Source organism: Ochotona princeps, chromosome 25, assembly GCF_030435755.1.
Source record: "Ochotona princeps isolate mOchPri1 chromosome 25, mOchPri1.hap1, whole genome shotgun sequence".
Lineage (NCBI taxonomy): Eukaryota > Metazoa > Chordata > Mammalia > Lagomorpha > Ochotonidae > Ochotona > Ochotona princeps.
In genome coordinates, this window is record NC_080856.1 from 20,882,187 (window position 1) to 20,897,823 (window position 15,637).

At 52.5% G+C, this 15,637-nt stretch overlaps 1 protein-coding gene across 3 annotated transcripts; it reads left to right on the forward strand.

Moving 5' to 3' along the window:
- The first annotated feature begins 505 nt into the window (after positions 1 to 505).
- On the forward strand, positions 506 to 15,200 carry KLRG2 (killer cell lectin like receptor G2). Of its 3 annotated transcripts, XM_004594475.2 has the most exons (5): positions 507 to 1,345; positions 5,086 to 5,187; positions 5,784 to 5,929; positions 13,554 to 13,657; positions 14,053 to 15,200. In XM_004594475.2, exons 1-5 carry the CDS (start codon positions 508 to 510, stop codon positions 14,165 to 14,167), a joined length of 1,305 nt encoding a protein of 434 aa, XP_004594532.2. In that variant the 5' UTR covers position 507; the 3' UTR covers positions 14,168 to 15,200. The 3 variants fall into 3 exon arrangements, with proteins under 3 accessions (XP_058511052.1, XP_058511051.1, XP_004594532.2); XM_058655069.1 differs by lacking the exon at positions 14,053 to 15,200 and having other exon boundaries at positions 506 to 1,345; positions 13,454 to 13,561; XM_058655068.1 differs by lacking the exons at positions 13,554 to 13,657; positions 14,053 to 15,200 and adding an exon at positions 13,384 to 13,478 and having other exon boundaries at positions 506 to 1,345.
- Positions 15,201 to 15,637: the final 437 nt, after the last annotated feature.

Genomic DNA, 15,637 nt, shown 5'->3' on the forward strand with positions numbered 1-15,637 from the left:
ATGTGTTCAGTGCGCCGACCAGAGTGGGGCGCTCTCTCTCTCTCTCCTGGTGAAAATAAAGACTGCTGGCTTCCTCATTCCTCTTCCTTCCCGGATTTAGACTAGCAGCAGCCGCTGTCCCCGAGGGAGGCCTGGGTCGACTGGCAGTCCTGGGGTGCGGCGCTGGTTTGAGATCCCAGTAATCCAGACGGGGTTGGCCCATTGCTTCCCGCCCAAAACCGACGCCAGGGGGCGGTGGGAAGAGCGGAAGGGAAAGTGAGTGGGGCCAGGGACAGTCACAGAGGGAAGAGCCCGGAGGGGCTCCAGGGTCCTCCCTAAAGTGCCCTGCTCGCAGTCGAGTTCCTCTCTGTCCCCAAAGGCCTCCGCCCACACCCCAAAAACCGCTCGGCAGAGCCTGCGGCCCCGCCCACTCCCTACGCCACGTGGAGGGCTGGGCGTGGGGGCGGGGCCTACCCGCAGCCAATCGGAGCGGGGCGCCTGCCGGAGGGGCGGGACCTGGCCACGCCTATGAGGCGGCGGGAGCCAATCGCGGCCCAAGAGGGCGAAGCTGCCTGCCACCTGGGCTCAGGTGAGCTCCTCTCGGCTTCCCGGCGTTACTCGGCGCGCGGGATGGACGGCACCCGGAAGGCTTCGGAAGATGGCCGAGCCGAGGCGGAGTTCCCGCAAGTGGAGCTCCTGGAAAGCCATGACTCGGACCCAGAGCAGCCGCAGGGCCCTGGGGAGAGGCGACAGCCCGGGAGTCCCCAAAGCAGCCTGAGTGAGGTGGCGGGGGGCTCGGCCAGGAACCTTCCGGATGAGAAGAAGCCGCCTCCTCCTCGCCCGGGCCCCCTGGCCATGCCGCCGCACAGCCTGGGCTACGGCGCCTTCCGCCGCCTGGGGTCGGCCAGCCGAGAACCGCCGTCGCCGGGCGCCGCCTGGGCGGAGCAGCCCCGGGATGGCGAGGCGGCGGCCGGAGCCGAGCTGGAGCCCTGGGCTGCGCCGGGAGAGCAGCCGTCCGGCTCCTGGGCGCCCATGGAACTGCAGGTGGACGTGCGCGTGAAGCCGATGGGCGCCGCCGTTGGCAGCCAAGCACCCCCGCCGTCGCCGTCCTCGCGCTTCCTCACCGTGCCGGTGCCCGAGTCCCCCGCCTCCCTCGCGCACCCGCTGTCGTCCACCGAAGGCCAGGACTCGCCGCTGGCCGTTGGCCCGACGGAGCGCGGCAGCGACGCCAAGGGCCGCGCGGGCTCGCCCGGCTCTCCCACGTGCCGCTGTCGCTGCAAGGAGCACGAAGTGGATGAAGAGGCGGTGCAGCTGCTGCGTGCAGGCTGGGACACCAAGAAGCTCCCCCGAGCGATGACGCTCATAGGTGAGTGCTCACCGGCACCCAGAGCCTCCTCTGCCGGGTAGGGGTCCTGCGCCCTAACTCCTCCCCCAGCGCACACCTTCTGGGTGTTCCGCCCCACTTGAGAATCCGTAGCATTCTGGTGTACACTACCCTGGCCTTCCCACTCTTCACCCTCCAACTTCTCCATTCCGTCATGGTGTGCGCAGCACCTCTGAGAAGTAGAGGTGGAAGGAATTGTAGCTGAGGGGAAGTGATTGGCAGTCGCGTGGCGGGGCTCTAGCACTTTCAGGAGCACAGCGAAGATCTCTTGCCAAGGGCCCAGTCTGGTTCTTTCTCTCTGTAATGTGCACCTGGCCCCCGCTGCATCCCTTCAGCAGGTGCTGAGTGGGGGCCTGTGCCCACTGGCTGGGATTGTGTTTCTTTTTAAGGAGGGGACGGGCACTTGGCAGAGAAGGAAGAGAGCCACGGATATAAACCAGGATGGTTGTGAACTCAAGGCAGGGAGAGGATGCTCCGGCAGTGAGGTTAGAGCCGTAAATGGTGGAGGCCCCTTCTGGGCTGAGGGAGAGCAGGAACAGAGGCCAGCAGCGTCCACAGCCCTGTCTAGCAGGCTGATGGCCCAAAGCTTGGTGGGCTGAGAGGGAAGACCCCACCTCCCCCAGGGCTTGTCCTCCAGGAAGGAGTTGAGGAGTTCGCATCGCTCTGGAACTTGTCAGTTTGGTGTCATAACATTGTCCCTGTAACAGGCCGTCAGCACTCAACTCCTGTTGGAACAGAGTAGCACAACCTTGCAGCTTTACATGACCCAGAAGCCGGAGGCCAGCTCGATGTCTCAGTCAAGGTGTGCTGCTTTCTGGGGCACCCAGGAGAAGTCTCTCACCTTGCTTTTCCAGTCTATAGGGAGCTCTGTTTCCCCTCAAAGATTGTTGACTACCCACCCGCCTCTTTGCTGAGTGAGCATGTGCACAGGGTGCAGCACTTAGGACATTTCTAGGGAGACATTCTGTCTACCATGATGAGTTGGTAGCTTCTTGTTGTTGGATTCAACGGAAACTGTGACTACACAGGAGGAGCTGGTGGTGGGGACATGGGTGCTTTTCCTATGGGAGAGTGAACTCCACCAGCCCTGGGGAGGGAGCCTGGAGCTGGGGTGAGACTGAAGGAGGGGAGCCAGTTAGCAGGGGAGAGCAGTAACAAGACAAGGAGGATGTGTCCGGTGCAGAATGAAGAGGGAGGGCTCAGGAGGCAGTGCTGGAAGGCTAGACCACTGACAGATGAAGGTGGGGCATCTCCCGCACTCCTGACTGCAGCCAGCTTCACAGCGATTGCAGTCTGTCACAATGGAGAGAGAGAGAAGGGTGGGAGAAACAAATGCGAGGTAGCTCTGGGAGAGATTACACTTAGAAGAATGGGAGGAGGAGCCAGCTACCAGCAGAGACTGGCGCAGAAACATGGAGGTGATAAGAGAAGAATGGGGGGGCACAGAGGAAAGAAAAGATAGTTTCTGGAAGCAAGGGAATATTTGGGAATGAGCCAGCAAATGGAAGATCTTTCTTTTTTTTTTTTTTTTTAAAGATTTATTCATTTTATTACAGCCAGATATATACAGAGGAGAGACAGAGAGGAAGATCTTCCGTCCGATGATTCACTCCCCAAGTGAGCCGCAACGGGCCGATGCGCGCCGATCCGAAGCCGGGAACCTGGAACCTCTTCCGGGTCTCCCACGCGGGTGCAGTGTCCCAATGCATTGGGCCGTCCTCAACTGCTTTCCCAGGCCACAAGCAGGGAGCTGGATGGGAAGTGGAGCTGCCGGGATTAGAACCGGCGCCCATATGGGATCCCGGGGCTTTCAAGGCGAGGACTTTAGCCGCTAGGCCACGCCGCCGGGCCCGAAGATCTTTCTTTCTCTTCTCTGTAAATCTGCCTTTCCAATGAAAATAATATTTAAAAAAAGAAAGACAAAAGAAGTATGGGTCCTAGGAATTTAACCATGTTGATGCAATCTTTTATGTTAATAACCAAAAAAAATGGGCATCCTGTAAAGGTTTTTTGGTTTTTTTCAAGTTTAGGATAGAAAAGGAAGGTGGAAGGAACCGAGTCAGGACTAAAAGATGGAGTCCTCGTGGCTTGCCACTAAAACTCATTCAGAAGTGCTTCTCGGTGAGCAGAATGAGCAGGTGCATCAGTGGTTGTGGTGAGAACAACCACAGGGGGCTTTGGCAGGACACTCTCCAAATAAGCAGAGCCGACTGTTCTCCGAGCCCTCAGAGAGCTGTGCTAGCCTTGCCTACAAAACCTTGCCCCTCTCTGGGCCACTTTTGCTTTGACCAAAGCATCTCCAGCCAACCTTCACCACATCCCTACTGTGGGGTCCCTTTCCAAACCGGTGTTTTATTCTTCTCCATGACTCAAGCCAGGGCCTGTTTGGACAAGTTGGCTCAAGTTAATCCAAGTTTATTTTGGTGCCAAAAGTTTTGAAATCCAGGTGTAGTTTTATTATTTTTTTCCTAGTACACATTTGCCATGGACTTTTTGCTGTGTTTTTGTTTCCTTTTCAAATTGTAGTCTCTCTGTGTGTGTTTGTCACGAAGTGTTTCTTATTTTCATTCAAAAATAATTTTCTATAATATCTCAGGGCAAACTGGAGAAATTTGGCAGTCAATTAGTTGGAGGGTCCTGACAGAGACCCACAGATGGGTAGCAGCAGCACAGAGTACCTTGGTCCACAGTGAGGCTTTGTGGCTCAGTTCCATCATGTAGGTGCCTTATCTTCCACATCACACCTTGGGGCCTGCCCCCAGGCTCTTAGGACATCTCGCTCAGCTTCTCCTGCTCGATGGCCTCTGGTCAGCAGGGTGTTCGCCTGTGGCCATCTTCTTCAGTTTGGCCTTATTGAAGCTGGCGATCTCTCCCATGTCTGGTTTGTCTGCCATTTTCTTAGACCCTCAGCTTCTTGCTGCAAGCCCGGCTCCTAGCAACCCTGCTCAAGTCGCTGCAGCAAGAGACCTCTGCATTGTTTTAATTCTGAAGCATAACATGTTCCAAGCTGACAGAGTGTTTTTCCACTTTTTGCCAGGGGTCAAAAATTCGTAGTGGCAGGGGAAAAGAGAGGTGTGGGAGTGCCTGAGAACTCCAAGAAGCTGAACTGAGCTCAGAGTGACAGGTGCGCCATGAACTTCCTGCAGATCCCGTATGGACTCTGGGGTGTTGGTGCCCTGGCATGAGCCCCCTGAAAACCCCTTGACATTTGAGAAGATGCCTCCCTGCCCCTCCATGGAATAAACCTTAAGTTCCACAAGACCTGGATGCCTCCTCCCCCTGACAGTGTTTGCAAGGGAGCAGGTGGAGTTTGGGCAGCAGTTTGGGAATGGCAGTCACGGTGTAGCCAACACAGGCAGGACGAGCAAAGCTATGGATCTGAGTTGAAATTGTCTCTCTCTCTTTCTCTCTCTACCTTTCAAATGAATAGAAAGTAACCTTTAAAAGAAAATACATGTTAGCATAGCACGCTTTCCTTTATGATCTTTAAAGCAAGTGGTTTTTCCAATGCAAATGAAAAAAAACAAAAGATTCTAGAAGTGCATATGCTTTTAAAGTTGAATTCTGATTGAACACGTGTTCTTTGTGCATGCATGTGTGCCACATGCACACAGGTGCATTTGCATGTGGATATATGCCAATGCACACACATGTTTTATATGGAATCCTTCTTTGCAAACTCTTGAAACGCTGCTCTAGGAATTCCTATGTGTTTTTTCCAGGCCTGCCCACCTACATGAAGTCCCTGCGCTGGGCCCTGGCGGTCATGGCCGTGCTGCTGGCTGTCTCCACGGTTGTCATTGTCATCCTGGCCTCTAAGACAGGTACTGTGTCCCATCTGCCCGCTGCCCCAGCACCAGGGCTGTGTCCAGCCCTTACAGCACCTTTGAGATTTTCGCAGGAGACATCGCCACTGGGGACATGCAAGAAGACCCAGGGCTGGGGAGCTCCCAGGGATGAGGAACATTGGCCCCTGGGCCAGTGAGACCTGCGAAATCATGTGGTCTGGCCCTGCCGCGGCTCCAAAATCCCATCTTTAGCAGGCTGTTTTTTAAGTTCATCATTTTGTATAGCCCACAAATGATGTTAGAAATATCCAAATGGCAATCTAAGTTTCCCCACCCCTAAAACCTACGAAACTTTGGCTCCTTCCATCTGCTAGGTACAGCATGCACCTGGCGTGCCGTGGCATGCCGACCCCACCCAGGCAGCCTCCATGCAGATGGATGTGTTTGTTGTACACTGCAGACTCTTCAGCCTTCCTCAGGTCCCACCCATCCTCCAGCCCATCATGACACACCTGCTCCAAGCACAGTCTAGGCCATGGCCAGGTTTTATTCCCGCGACCTTGTGTGTACACATGCAGCCCTTGGCAATTCCCGCCTGGACACGCTTCATCCCGCGGTCTCTGTGCTTGCAGGAGGCCGGTGCCAGCCATGCCCGCGGGGCTGGATATGGTCAGAGGAGCACTGTTACTACCTCTCTGCAGAGGCACGAACCTGGGAGGCCAGCCAGGCTTTCTGCTCAGCCCACCATGCCACCCTCCCGCTGCTGAGCCACACCCAGGTGAGAAAGGGGTAGCCAGGCAAGGCCTTCAAAATTTGGGCAGAGAAAGGAACCTTTCTATCTGAAACAACTTGATATTATAAAGGTCACCAAGTGGGGGGCTGGCATTGTGGCATAGGGGGTAAAGCAGCCACCACCTAGGTAAGTAAAGCATCCTAAACGGCTGCATTGGAGTCCAGGATGTTACACTTCCAATTCAGCCCCTGCTAAAGGCCTGGGAAAAACTGTGGAAACTGACCAAATTGTTTGGGCCCCTGCACCCATCTGGAAGACCTGGATGAAACTCTCAACTTTGGCTTGACCCAGGCCCAGACATTTCACCTGTTCATCTGAGGAGTGAACCAATAATGGAAGACCTCTTTCTCCGTCTCTCAAATAAAATAATAAATGTTAAATTTTTAAAAAGTCCTCAGGCCTAGCATGCAGCCTAGTGGCTGGAGTCCTTGCCTTGCATTTACCAGGATTCCTTATGGGCGCTGGTTTGTATCCCAGCTGCCCTACTTCGCTTCCAGCTCCCTGCCTGTGGCCTGGGAAGGCAATTGAGGATGGCCCAAAGTCTTGGGACCTGCAACCACATGAGACCCACAAGAAACCCCTGGCTCCTGACTTTGGATTGGCTCGGCTCCGGCTGTTGCGGCCACTTGGGAAGTGGCCTCTCTTTCTCTATGTCTCTCCTCTCTGTAAATATGACTTTTCAATAAAAATAAATAAATCTTAAAAAAAAAGAAGTCATCAAAGCCCAGAGAAATAAACTGATATTAAGGGGACCAGATGTCAGGTCTTCAAGGGCTTCATTTTAACGAGTGAAGGTAGAGCAGTGGTGCTTCCGTCCAGCCTAGTGGTTGACCAGTTACCAGGGAGTCCGCAGCTGGTCTCTGCTATTCTGGTCCTGGGAGGAAGTGAGAGAAATAAGTGATGTTGATGGAGGTACTAGTGAGATGTTGGTATTACAAGGTTAGGTAACAAATCATTTCCAAATTCTTCAATGACTGGCAACAGCAAGCATTTATTTCTTGATCATTACTCTAAGGGTTGGCTGGTCTTGGCTGGGCAGCTCAGATTCAAGATACACATTGGCCAGACTTGGCTGAAGATAGCAGGCTGAGTTTGTGTTTGCTGCTTGAGTCTCTTATCCCCCTGCCTGAGACAAAGTCTTTATTTAAAAATGGCAGAAGTGGGCCCATTGTGATGGTTCAATGGCTAAATGTTCACCTTGCAAGCACCAGGATCATGTCACAGCTGCTCCACTTCCCATCCAGCTTCCTGCTTATGGCCTACGAAAGCGACAGAGGATGATGATCCAAAACATTGGAACCCTTCACCCACATGGAAGACCCAGAAGAAGCTCCTGGCTTCAGATGGGCTCAGCTCCGGCCATTGCAGCCACTTGGGGAGTGAACCAGCAGATGGAAGATCTTTCTCTCTGTCTCTCCTCCATAAATCTGACTTTCCAATAAAAATAAGTAAATTTTTAAGAAAATAATAAAAATGGCAAAAGTGCAAGCTAGTCCAAGTATGCAAGCATCATTTAAGGCCTCCATCCATGCCAAATCTATTAAAGCAGTAGCATGGCCACTTCCTGCATCAAAGGGACAGGACAGCTTAGCACATTCTCAGAGGAAAAGGAATGAGAAGTATTTGTGGAATGGTGATGTGATCTGAGATTTCAAGAATGTCTACATTAAAATCACGTTAGAGTATACATAACATACAACCTACCTTCCTAACCATCTCAGTGTAGAGCTTAGTGGTGTAAATAACTCATGTTGTACAACCACTGCCACCATCAGTCTTCTGAACTCCTTTCATCTTGGATAACAGACTGTGAGTATATCCTGAAGCACTGAACTTCCGACTTCCGATCTCCCCTCCCCCAATCCCTGGGAGCTGCTATTCACCTTCAGTCTACAGATATGCCTCTAAGAATGTCAGTTATGTCTTCAGGGTTCATCAGTGTAGTATGTGTGTCAGAATTTCCTGCCTCGGGCCCAGCACAGTAGCCAAGTAGCTAAAGTCCACCTTGCACGTGCTGGGATCCCGTATGAGTGCCAGTTCGTATCGCAGCAGCCCCGCTTCCCATCCAGCTCCCTGCTTGTGGCCTGGGAAGGCAGTGAAGGACAGCCCAAAGCTTTGACTCCTGGCTTTGGATTGGCTCAGCTCTGGCCATTGCAGCCATTTGGGGAGTGAACCTGTAGATGAAGATCTTTCTGTTTCTCTTCTCTGTAAATCTGATCTGCTTTCCAATAAAAATAATAAATCTTAAAGGGAGACAAAGAGTAAGATAAAGAAATCTTCCATCGGTAGGTTCACCCCCCAAAGGGCCACAACAGCCAGGGTTGGGTCAAGCTGAAACCAGCAGCCAGGAACTTCATCCAGGTCTCCCATATGGGTGCAGGAGCCCAAGCACTTGGGCCATCTTACGCTACTTTCCAGGCACATTAGCAGTGAGCTGGATCAGAAGGAGAGCAGCTGGGATCTGAACCAGTGCCTGTGTGCAATGCCAGTATCACAGGCAGTGCTTCACCCTCTGTGCTTGATGTCAGCCTCGGCACTTAATTTTTTTTATTTATTTATTTATTTTTGTTACAAAGGTAGATATACAGAGAGCAGGAGAGACACAAAGGAAGATCTTCCTTCCAATGATTCACTCCCCAAGTGACCACAATGGCCGGAGCTGTGCCATTCCAAAGCCAGGAGCCAGGAACTTCCTCCAGGTCTCCCACACTGGTGCAGGATCCCAAAGCTTTAGGTCATCCTCAGCTGCTTTCCCAGGCCACAAGCAGGGAGCTGGATGGGAAGCGGGACTGCCAGGATTAGAACTGGCATCAAATGGGATCCCAGCGCTTGCAAGCAAGGACTTTAGCTGCTAGGCCATGCCCCCGGGCCCACATTTAATTTTTATCAAACTGCTTATAGTTCTGAAAAGAGCACTTGAAAGTCCAGGCAGCCCTGTGCAAATTGGGTATTACATGGCTGATGCCATGGCGTAGTAAGCTAAGCTTCTGCCTTTGGGGCCAGCATCCCATACATGTTATGTCTACTCCACTTCTGTCCAGCTCCCTGCTTATGGTTTGGGAAAGCAGCAGAGGATGGTCCAAGGCCTTACGTCCCTGAATCTGTGTGGAAGACTTAGAAAAAGTTCTTGGCTCCTGGCTTTGGATTGACTCAGCTCGGTTGTGGTCATTTGGGGAGTGTCCAAATTTTGGTGTACATTTTATTGTCCTGGCGGCCCTGCTTCCCATCCAGCTCCCTGCTTGTGGCCTGGGAAAGCAGTCGAGGATTGCCCAAGGGCCATGGGACCCTGTACCCACGTGGAGACCTGGAGGAATTTCCGGGCTTCTGGCTTCGTTTCAGCGCAGCTCTGCAGCCACTTGGGAAGTGAGTCATCAGACGGAATATCTTCCTCTCTGTATATCTGACTTTCCAATACAAATAAATCTTTAAAACATAAAATAATTTTTTAAAAAGAAAGAAAATTGGACATAGAGGGCCAGCACTGTGGCTCAGCAAGTGAAGCCACCACCTGTGACACTGGCATCCCATGTGGGCACCGGTTTCTATCCCTGCTGCTCCGCTTCCAATCCAGCTCTCTGTTAATTCTCCTGGGAAAGCAGTGGAGAGTGGCCCAAGTACTTGGAACCCTGTCATTCACGGAACAGACCTGAATAAAGCTCCTGGCTTCAGCCTCACCCAGCATTCATACTGTGGGCATTTGAGGAGTCAACGAGCAGATGGAAGATCCCTCCTTGTAACTCTGCCTTTTAAATACATCTTTTTAAGACACCGGATCTTTACAAAAACTAAGCATGGATTTTGAAGATTTTAGCCACTAGATTTTTAGATTTTAGCCGCTAGACCACGCCGCCGGGCCCCAAATAAATCTTTAAAAAAGAAACAAAGAGCTTGAGATAGAATTTTTTTTAAGTAAGCCTACAAGACAAAAGGCAGAGGTGGAGTCAGCTGTCTCCCAAAGCTGGGATTCAGCAGCCTGGCAGGTGGAATCCAGGGCCAGGGTTTGGGGGTTCTGCTTTCCTACTGGGTTCTGTGCAAGGGCTGGAAGCTCCATGAGAGCTGGGACAGCCAGGGAAACATACCAGCTTGGGCACCTGAATCTCAGGGATACACTGCAGAACCCTAACTCAGCTTCCCTAGAAGCGGGTTTGCTCGGATCTGAAATGAAAGGGAAGTATTCCCTGTGCTGTCAGCCAGTGTTCACTCCCTCCCCTTTGGGGTAATAGCAGCTTTGGTTCATAGGACAGCACAGGGAAGGAAGCCGCTAGCTCAATGGTGCGGGCTGACCATAAGCCACGTGTTGATTGCAAAGTGTTCAAAAGGTGGACATGTGTGCACTGTAAAACCAAGAGCATAAAGTCATGAAGCCATGTATGACTTGCGGGGATGTATAAAAAGAAAGCGGGAGAGTGGTTGCCAGGAGCCAGGCTGGGACGAGGAGTCAAGGATTTAACAGGATGGAAAGGAAAGAGTACCGGAGGTGGTGGTGATTCACACTGCATGTGAAATACGAGATTTCAGCTCCGTTCTACTCGAGACCACATTCCCTCTTCCCAGATGAATACAAAAGTGAAGGCCAGGGCCCGGCGCCGTGGCCTAGAGGCTAAAGTCCTCACCTTGAACGTGTCTGGATCCCATATGGGCACCGGTTCTAATCCCGGCAGCTCCACTTCCCATCCAGCTCCCTGCCTGTGGCCTGGGAAAGCAGTTGAGGACAACCCAAATATTTGGGACCCTGCACTCGTGTGGGAGACCTGGAGGAAGTTCCTGGCTCCCGATGGGTACAGCACTGGCCGTTGTGGCTCACGTGGGGAGTGAATCACTGGACAGAAGATCTTCCTCTCTTTCTCTCCTCCTCTCTGTATATCCGACTTCGTAATAAAAATAAATAAATCTTTAAAAAAATAAAATAAAATAAATGAAGGCCATACTGGTGCCGCAGAATCTCTCAGGCCATTGTGAGAGGGTCTTTGAGCCATCAGAAAATCCAGAAGTTCCTGGAATGCAAAACCTTGGACAGATACCAGTATGGTGGCTCAACAAGCTAATCATCCGCCTAGGAGCACCAGCATCTCATATGGGCACCAGTTCTAGTTCCAGCTGTTCCATTTCCAATCCAGCTGCCTGCTTATGACCTAGGAAAGCAGCTCAGGCCCCTACACCCGTATGGGAGAACTAAAGGAGGCTCCTGGCTTTGGATTGGCTCAGCTCCAGCCATTGTGGCCATTTGAAGAGTGCACCAGATGATAGAAGATCTTTCTATAAATTCTGCCTTTCAAATAAAAAATAAATAAATGAATCTTAAAAAAGAAAAAAACCTAAGACACTGCCTTTTTCATACCATACGTTTTGGTAACAGAACAGGAGGTAGAACTGTAAGAACAGGATGGAGTGGCTGGTGAAGACCTTCGGCTCCTGTTTGCAGAAGGCCTAGCTAGCAAGGAATGGGGAACCAGATGGCCAAGGGCCAGAACAGCCCCTTCTGAAGTTACTGTAAACCTCCAACGAGGTCACGTGTTAGGGACAAAGCCTGGCCTCTCGTGCATGTGGAACAGGAGGTTGCAAAGGCAACACTTAGTAATTCACCTAAAGGCTTTATTTATTTGCTTGCCTGTTTGAAAGGCAGTGCGGCAGAGAGAGGGACAGACCGCAATCTTACATCTACTGGTTCATTCTCTGAACAGGTACAACGGCCAGGTCTGGACCAGACCAAAGCCAGAAGCCAGGAACTCCTTTCTGGTCCCCTATGACAAGTGGCAGGGATCCAAATAGGAAGCAGAGCAGCCAGGACTGTAACAGGGCTGTAACACAGGGCTGTAACCTGCCATGAGTGGTGGTCCCTGAGAGCTGTGCGTGCCCTGTCTGTTGTGACCATCTGCTCCTTTCTCCTGTGCAGTCTGTCTGGTTAGACTCCCCAAGTCTTACAGTAACAGTGAATGGATGAGTGGCTGCTGGATTAGGTTGGAGGCTTGATCCGGTTATTTTTTATTTATTTTATTTTTATTGGAAAGTCAGATATACAGAGAAGAGGAGAGACAGAGATCTTCCGCCCGTTGATCCACTCTCCAAGCAGCCTCAACAGCCAGAGCTGAGCCAATCCGAAGCTAGGAGCCAGTAGCCTCTTCTGGGTCTCCCACACAGGTACAGGGTACCAAGTCTCTGGCCTGTCCTCAACTGTCTTCCCAGGCCACAAGCAGGGAGCTGGATGGGAAGCGGGGCTGCCATTATTAGAACCAGCACCCATATGGGACCCCAGCATGTGCAAGGCGAGGACTTTAGCCACTAGGCTACCAAGCCAGGTCTGAGCTATGACCTTTTAAAGATTTATTTACTTTACTTGTAAGTTACAGAGAGAAACAGAGATCTTCCGTCTGCCGGATTACTTCCCAAATGGAGCTGGGCTGATCAGGAGCCAGGAGCCTCGTCTGTTTCTCCTATGTGGGTGCAGGGGCCCAAGAACTTGAGCCATTCTCCACAGTTTTTCCTGGACATAAGCAGGGAACTGGACTGGAAGCAGAACAACCAAGACTAGAACCAGAACCTGTATGGGATGCTGGCACGACAGACAGCGGATGAGTGTTTTTATGACACTCCACAGGCCCCCAGAGTTGTGTTTTAGAGTAGCAAAAAGCTCATGAATGTGTCAGCCCTTGGGATTCACAAAGGCCTCAGCTGATTGCTGGCAGTGAGCACAGGAAGAAGGCTGTGCAGGCTCCTCTGTGCAGTGGTGACTACGACATGCCGGGCTTTACCAAGTCCACGGCACAGGAAATGTAGGAAGCTTGACTAGTAAAGCCACCTGTTAAAATGCAGCACAGCAAACTCAATGCTGTCACAGCCTGGGAGCCCCAGGAGGGAGCTCACCTTGAATGGGTCAACTGGGGTCCCCAAGGGATAGGTGGGGTGTAGCCAAAGGCACAGCTATCTCCTCAGTGCTGACATTATGGATTTATGAATTATGGCTTTGCCTTTTATTGCTCAATTTCATAGGGATGGAAAACTGAACGTACGCTCAATTCATTTATGCCAGCCTGCTTACGACCTCCGTCGACATGAACCTCCCCTCCCTGATGCTGTCAGCAATGTGTGCTTGTTTGTGTGACCTCCTCTGGGTTTTCACTTGACAAATTTATGTATTTGAATTTTCCTGTATAGCTGTGTTTTCCACTTGTCATATTTCATAGCGTGATTTTCCATCACGTTGACATCCCGTAACTTGCCTAGCTGTCACGAGCTGCAGGGCATTTGCAGAATTTCAGCTTCTTTAGACATTGCCCTCTGTTCTCGGGATGACTTCATTTTCTTGGATTTATTCCTCCAAGTGGAATCACCCACTTGAGCAGTAGTGGGGGTATCACTACTCCTGTGGGTAGCACCGCATCACGTTCCAGAAAAGACGGAACAGGGCCCGGCACAATAGCCACCTTCCTTTCCGCCCCCAGCAGGCATCATGCAGCTGTAACCGTTATTGGTGTTTCAGCACCATTGGGTTGAGCTGATTCTCTCTTCCAGATGTGAAGCTGGGATCCTACAGAAGCCTCACAGGTGACAGATGCCCCAAGTGACTGTGGCTGTGCTCAAGGGGAGGGTGACACCTGCTTTTCTCCCCCAGGACTTCCTGAGCAGATACCCCATAACCAAGCAGTCGTGGCTGGGGGCCCGGCGAGGCCCCCAGGGCTGGTACTGGACTGATGGGGTGCCCCTACCGCCCCAGCTGTGAGTCACTTCCTCTACCTCTTCCTCTCTCTCCACTGCCCTTCCCCAACCACTTGAGGCCCCAAACTCAACCTTCCTGTTCTAACCCCCGTGCCCTCTCCCCTACCCCCATCCAGCATCACACTCAGGAAGCCAAAGCCACATGGGTGTCCTGAGGCCCAGCCTGGGTTCAGACTCCATCATTGTGTGCCTGGGGGGTATACCCACCAGGCAGCATGAGGGGTCTGCAGCTCAGAGCAGTAGGGTGCTCTGCCCAGCACTCCCTGACTGCCCGGTGGTTGGATGGGGAACTAGGCCTGGGGCACTGTAGCATGGGCACAGAGCCTGGCAGAGCCTGTCTAAGTGAGCAGACCGGCATGCCAGGGACCTCACTCCTTTCCTCTCCCTCTCCCCAGGCTCCCAGAGGAGGATGACCCGGCTGTCAGCTGCGGGAGCCTGGAGGAGGGCAGGCTTGTGGCTGTGAACTGCAGCTCTCCCAGACCCTGGGTCTGTACCAGGCACGCCCAGTGACTCCAATGCCATCTGCCCTGAGCCCAAAGGGGACCCAGGTGAGACCTGGAGCTGCCTCCCTGGGCCCTAGCTGTTAGCCGTCCCTGCTGTGTGCTCAGGGGTGCTGCAGGAGTCACCCAGGGTACTGGACTCACGATGCAAGGTCACATCCAAGGAGCAGGAGCCCCTCTGTGGCTGCAGTGCAGCTGCTGGTTTAGGTCGGCAGCATCTGAGGCTGCTTTGATCCCTGACTCTGGGTGGTTTCGTAACCGTTCTGTCTCACTTTCCCTCATTAAAATGGCCATTGCCCATTCTCCCATCGACTGCCTCACCACCCTGTTTCTGTCCAGGAGGAAGTCAGGGAGAGCGTCGTGTGCTGCTTGGTGCAAGAGCTGTGCAGTGGGGACGTGATGCCTGGAGTGTCAAGGCGTGGTTTCCTCCAGTCCCCTGAGTGTTGGCCAACCCAGCTGGTAGGGCCCGCAGGGTCCCCAGGGCATGCATGACCGAGGCAGGGAGGAAGCAGAGGAAGTTAAGGGCACTCCAGCTTGGTAGGCAAAAGTGGCAGCAAGGCCAGGCACCTGGGGAATGCAGGCAAGCGGAAGGTAGCTCCTGCACCCTCAGCCTTAGCAGCCCAAGAGGCCTGCACAGAGGTGCTCAGAAGAGGCTCTGCACATTTTCTGGGCTAGACCTCCCCAAGCAATGGTACTGTGCCTGGGCCTTGTCTCTGTGTCAAACCTGTACTCCAACCATTGCATGCAAACTTGTGAACCAATTATTCCATGCAAACGAACCTTCCTCTGTACAGTCAGACCACAAACCCAAGCTCCAACCAAAGAATCCTTTATCAGAGCCAGCACTGTGATACAGTGAGTTCAGCTGCCACTTGCAATGCCAGCATTCCATGCAGGAGCTCAAGTTCAAGTCCTGGCTATTCCACTTCCAATCCAGCTTCCTGCTAATATGCTAGGAGGCAGCAGAATAGGGAATGAGTGCCTGGGCCCCTACCATTCACTAGGAGACTTGGATGAAGCTCCTGGCTCCAGTCATCTTGTGGCCATTTAGGGAGTGAACTAACAAGTGAAAGATTTCTCTCTCTGCCTTTCAAATAAATAATTTTTGTGTAAAAAAGGAAGGAAGGATGGGCTGTGCCAACCTGAGTCAGAGCAACCACTGCCATGCACAAGATCTGTGGCTGGGAACAACAGGCCTGGTTGGGGAGTGAAGGGGACACCCCGGCTTGGTTGTGGTTCCTGCTGGTGAGTGGGAGCCAAAATGTATGTGGCAATCTGGGCTGAACATGACTTGGGTATGCCAAACTGGGCTAGACTCTAGCACCTACTGGTGCTCATGAGAGCTAGGGTGGATATGGGGCGGGCTGGGCTAGGTGTCAGCACCCACTGAACCATGCAAGAGCTGTGTCTGGGCATGGGCCAGGGGTGGCTTGGCTGTAGCACCCAACAGTAAGAACCGGAATGGGTGTGGACCAATTGT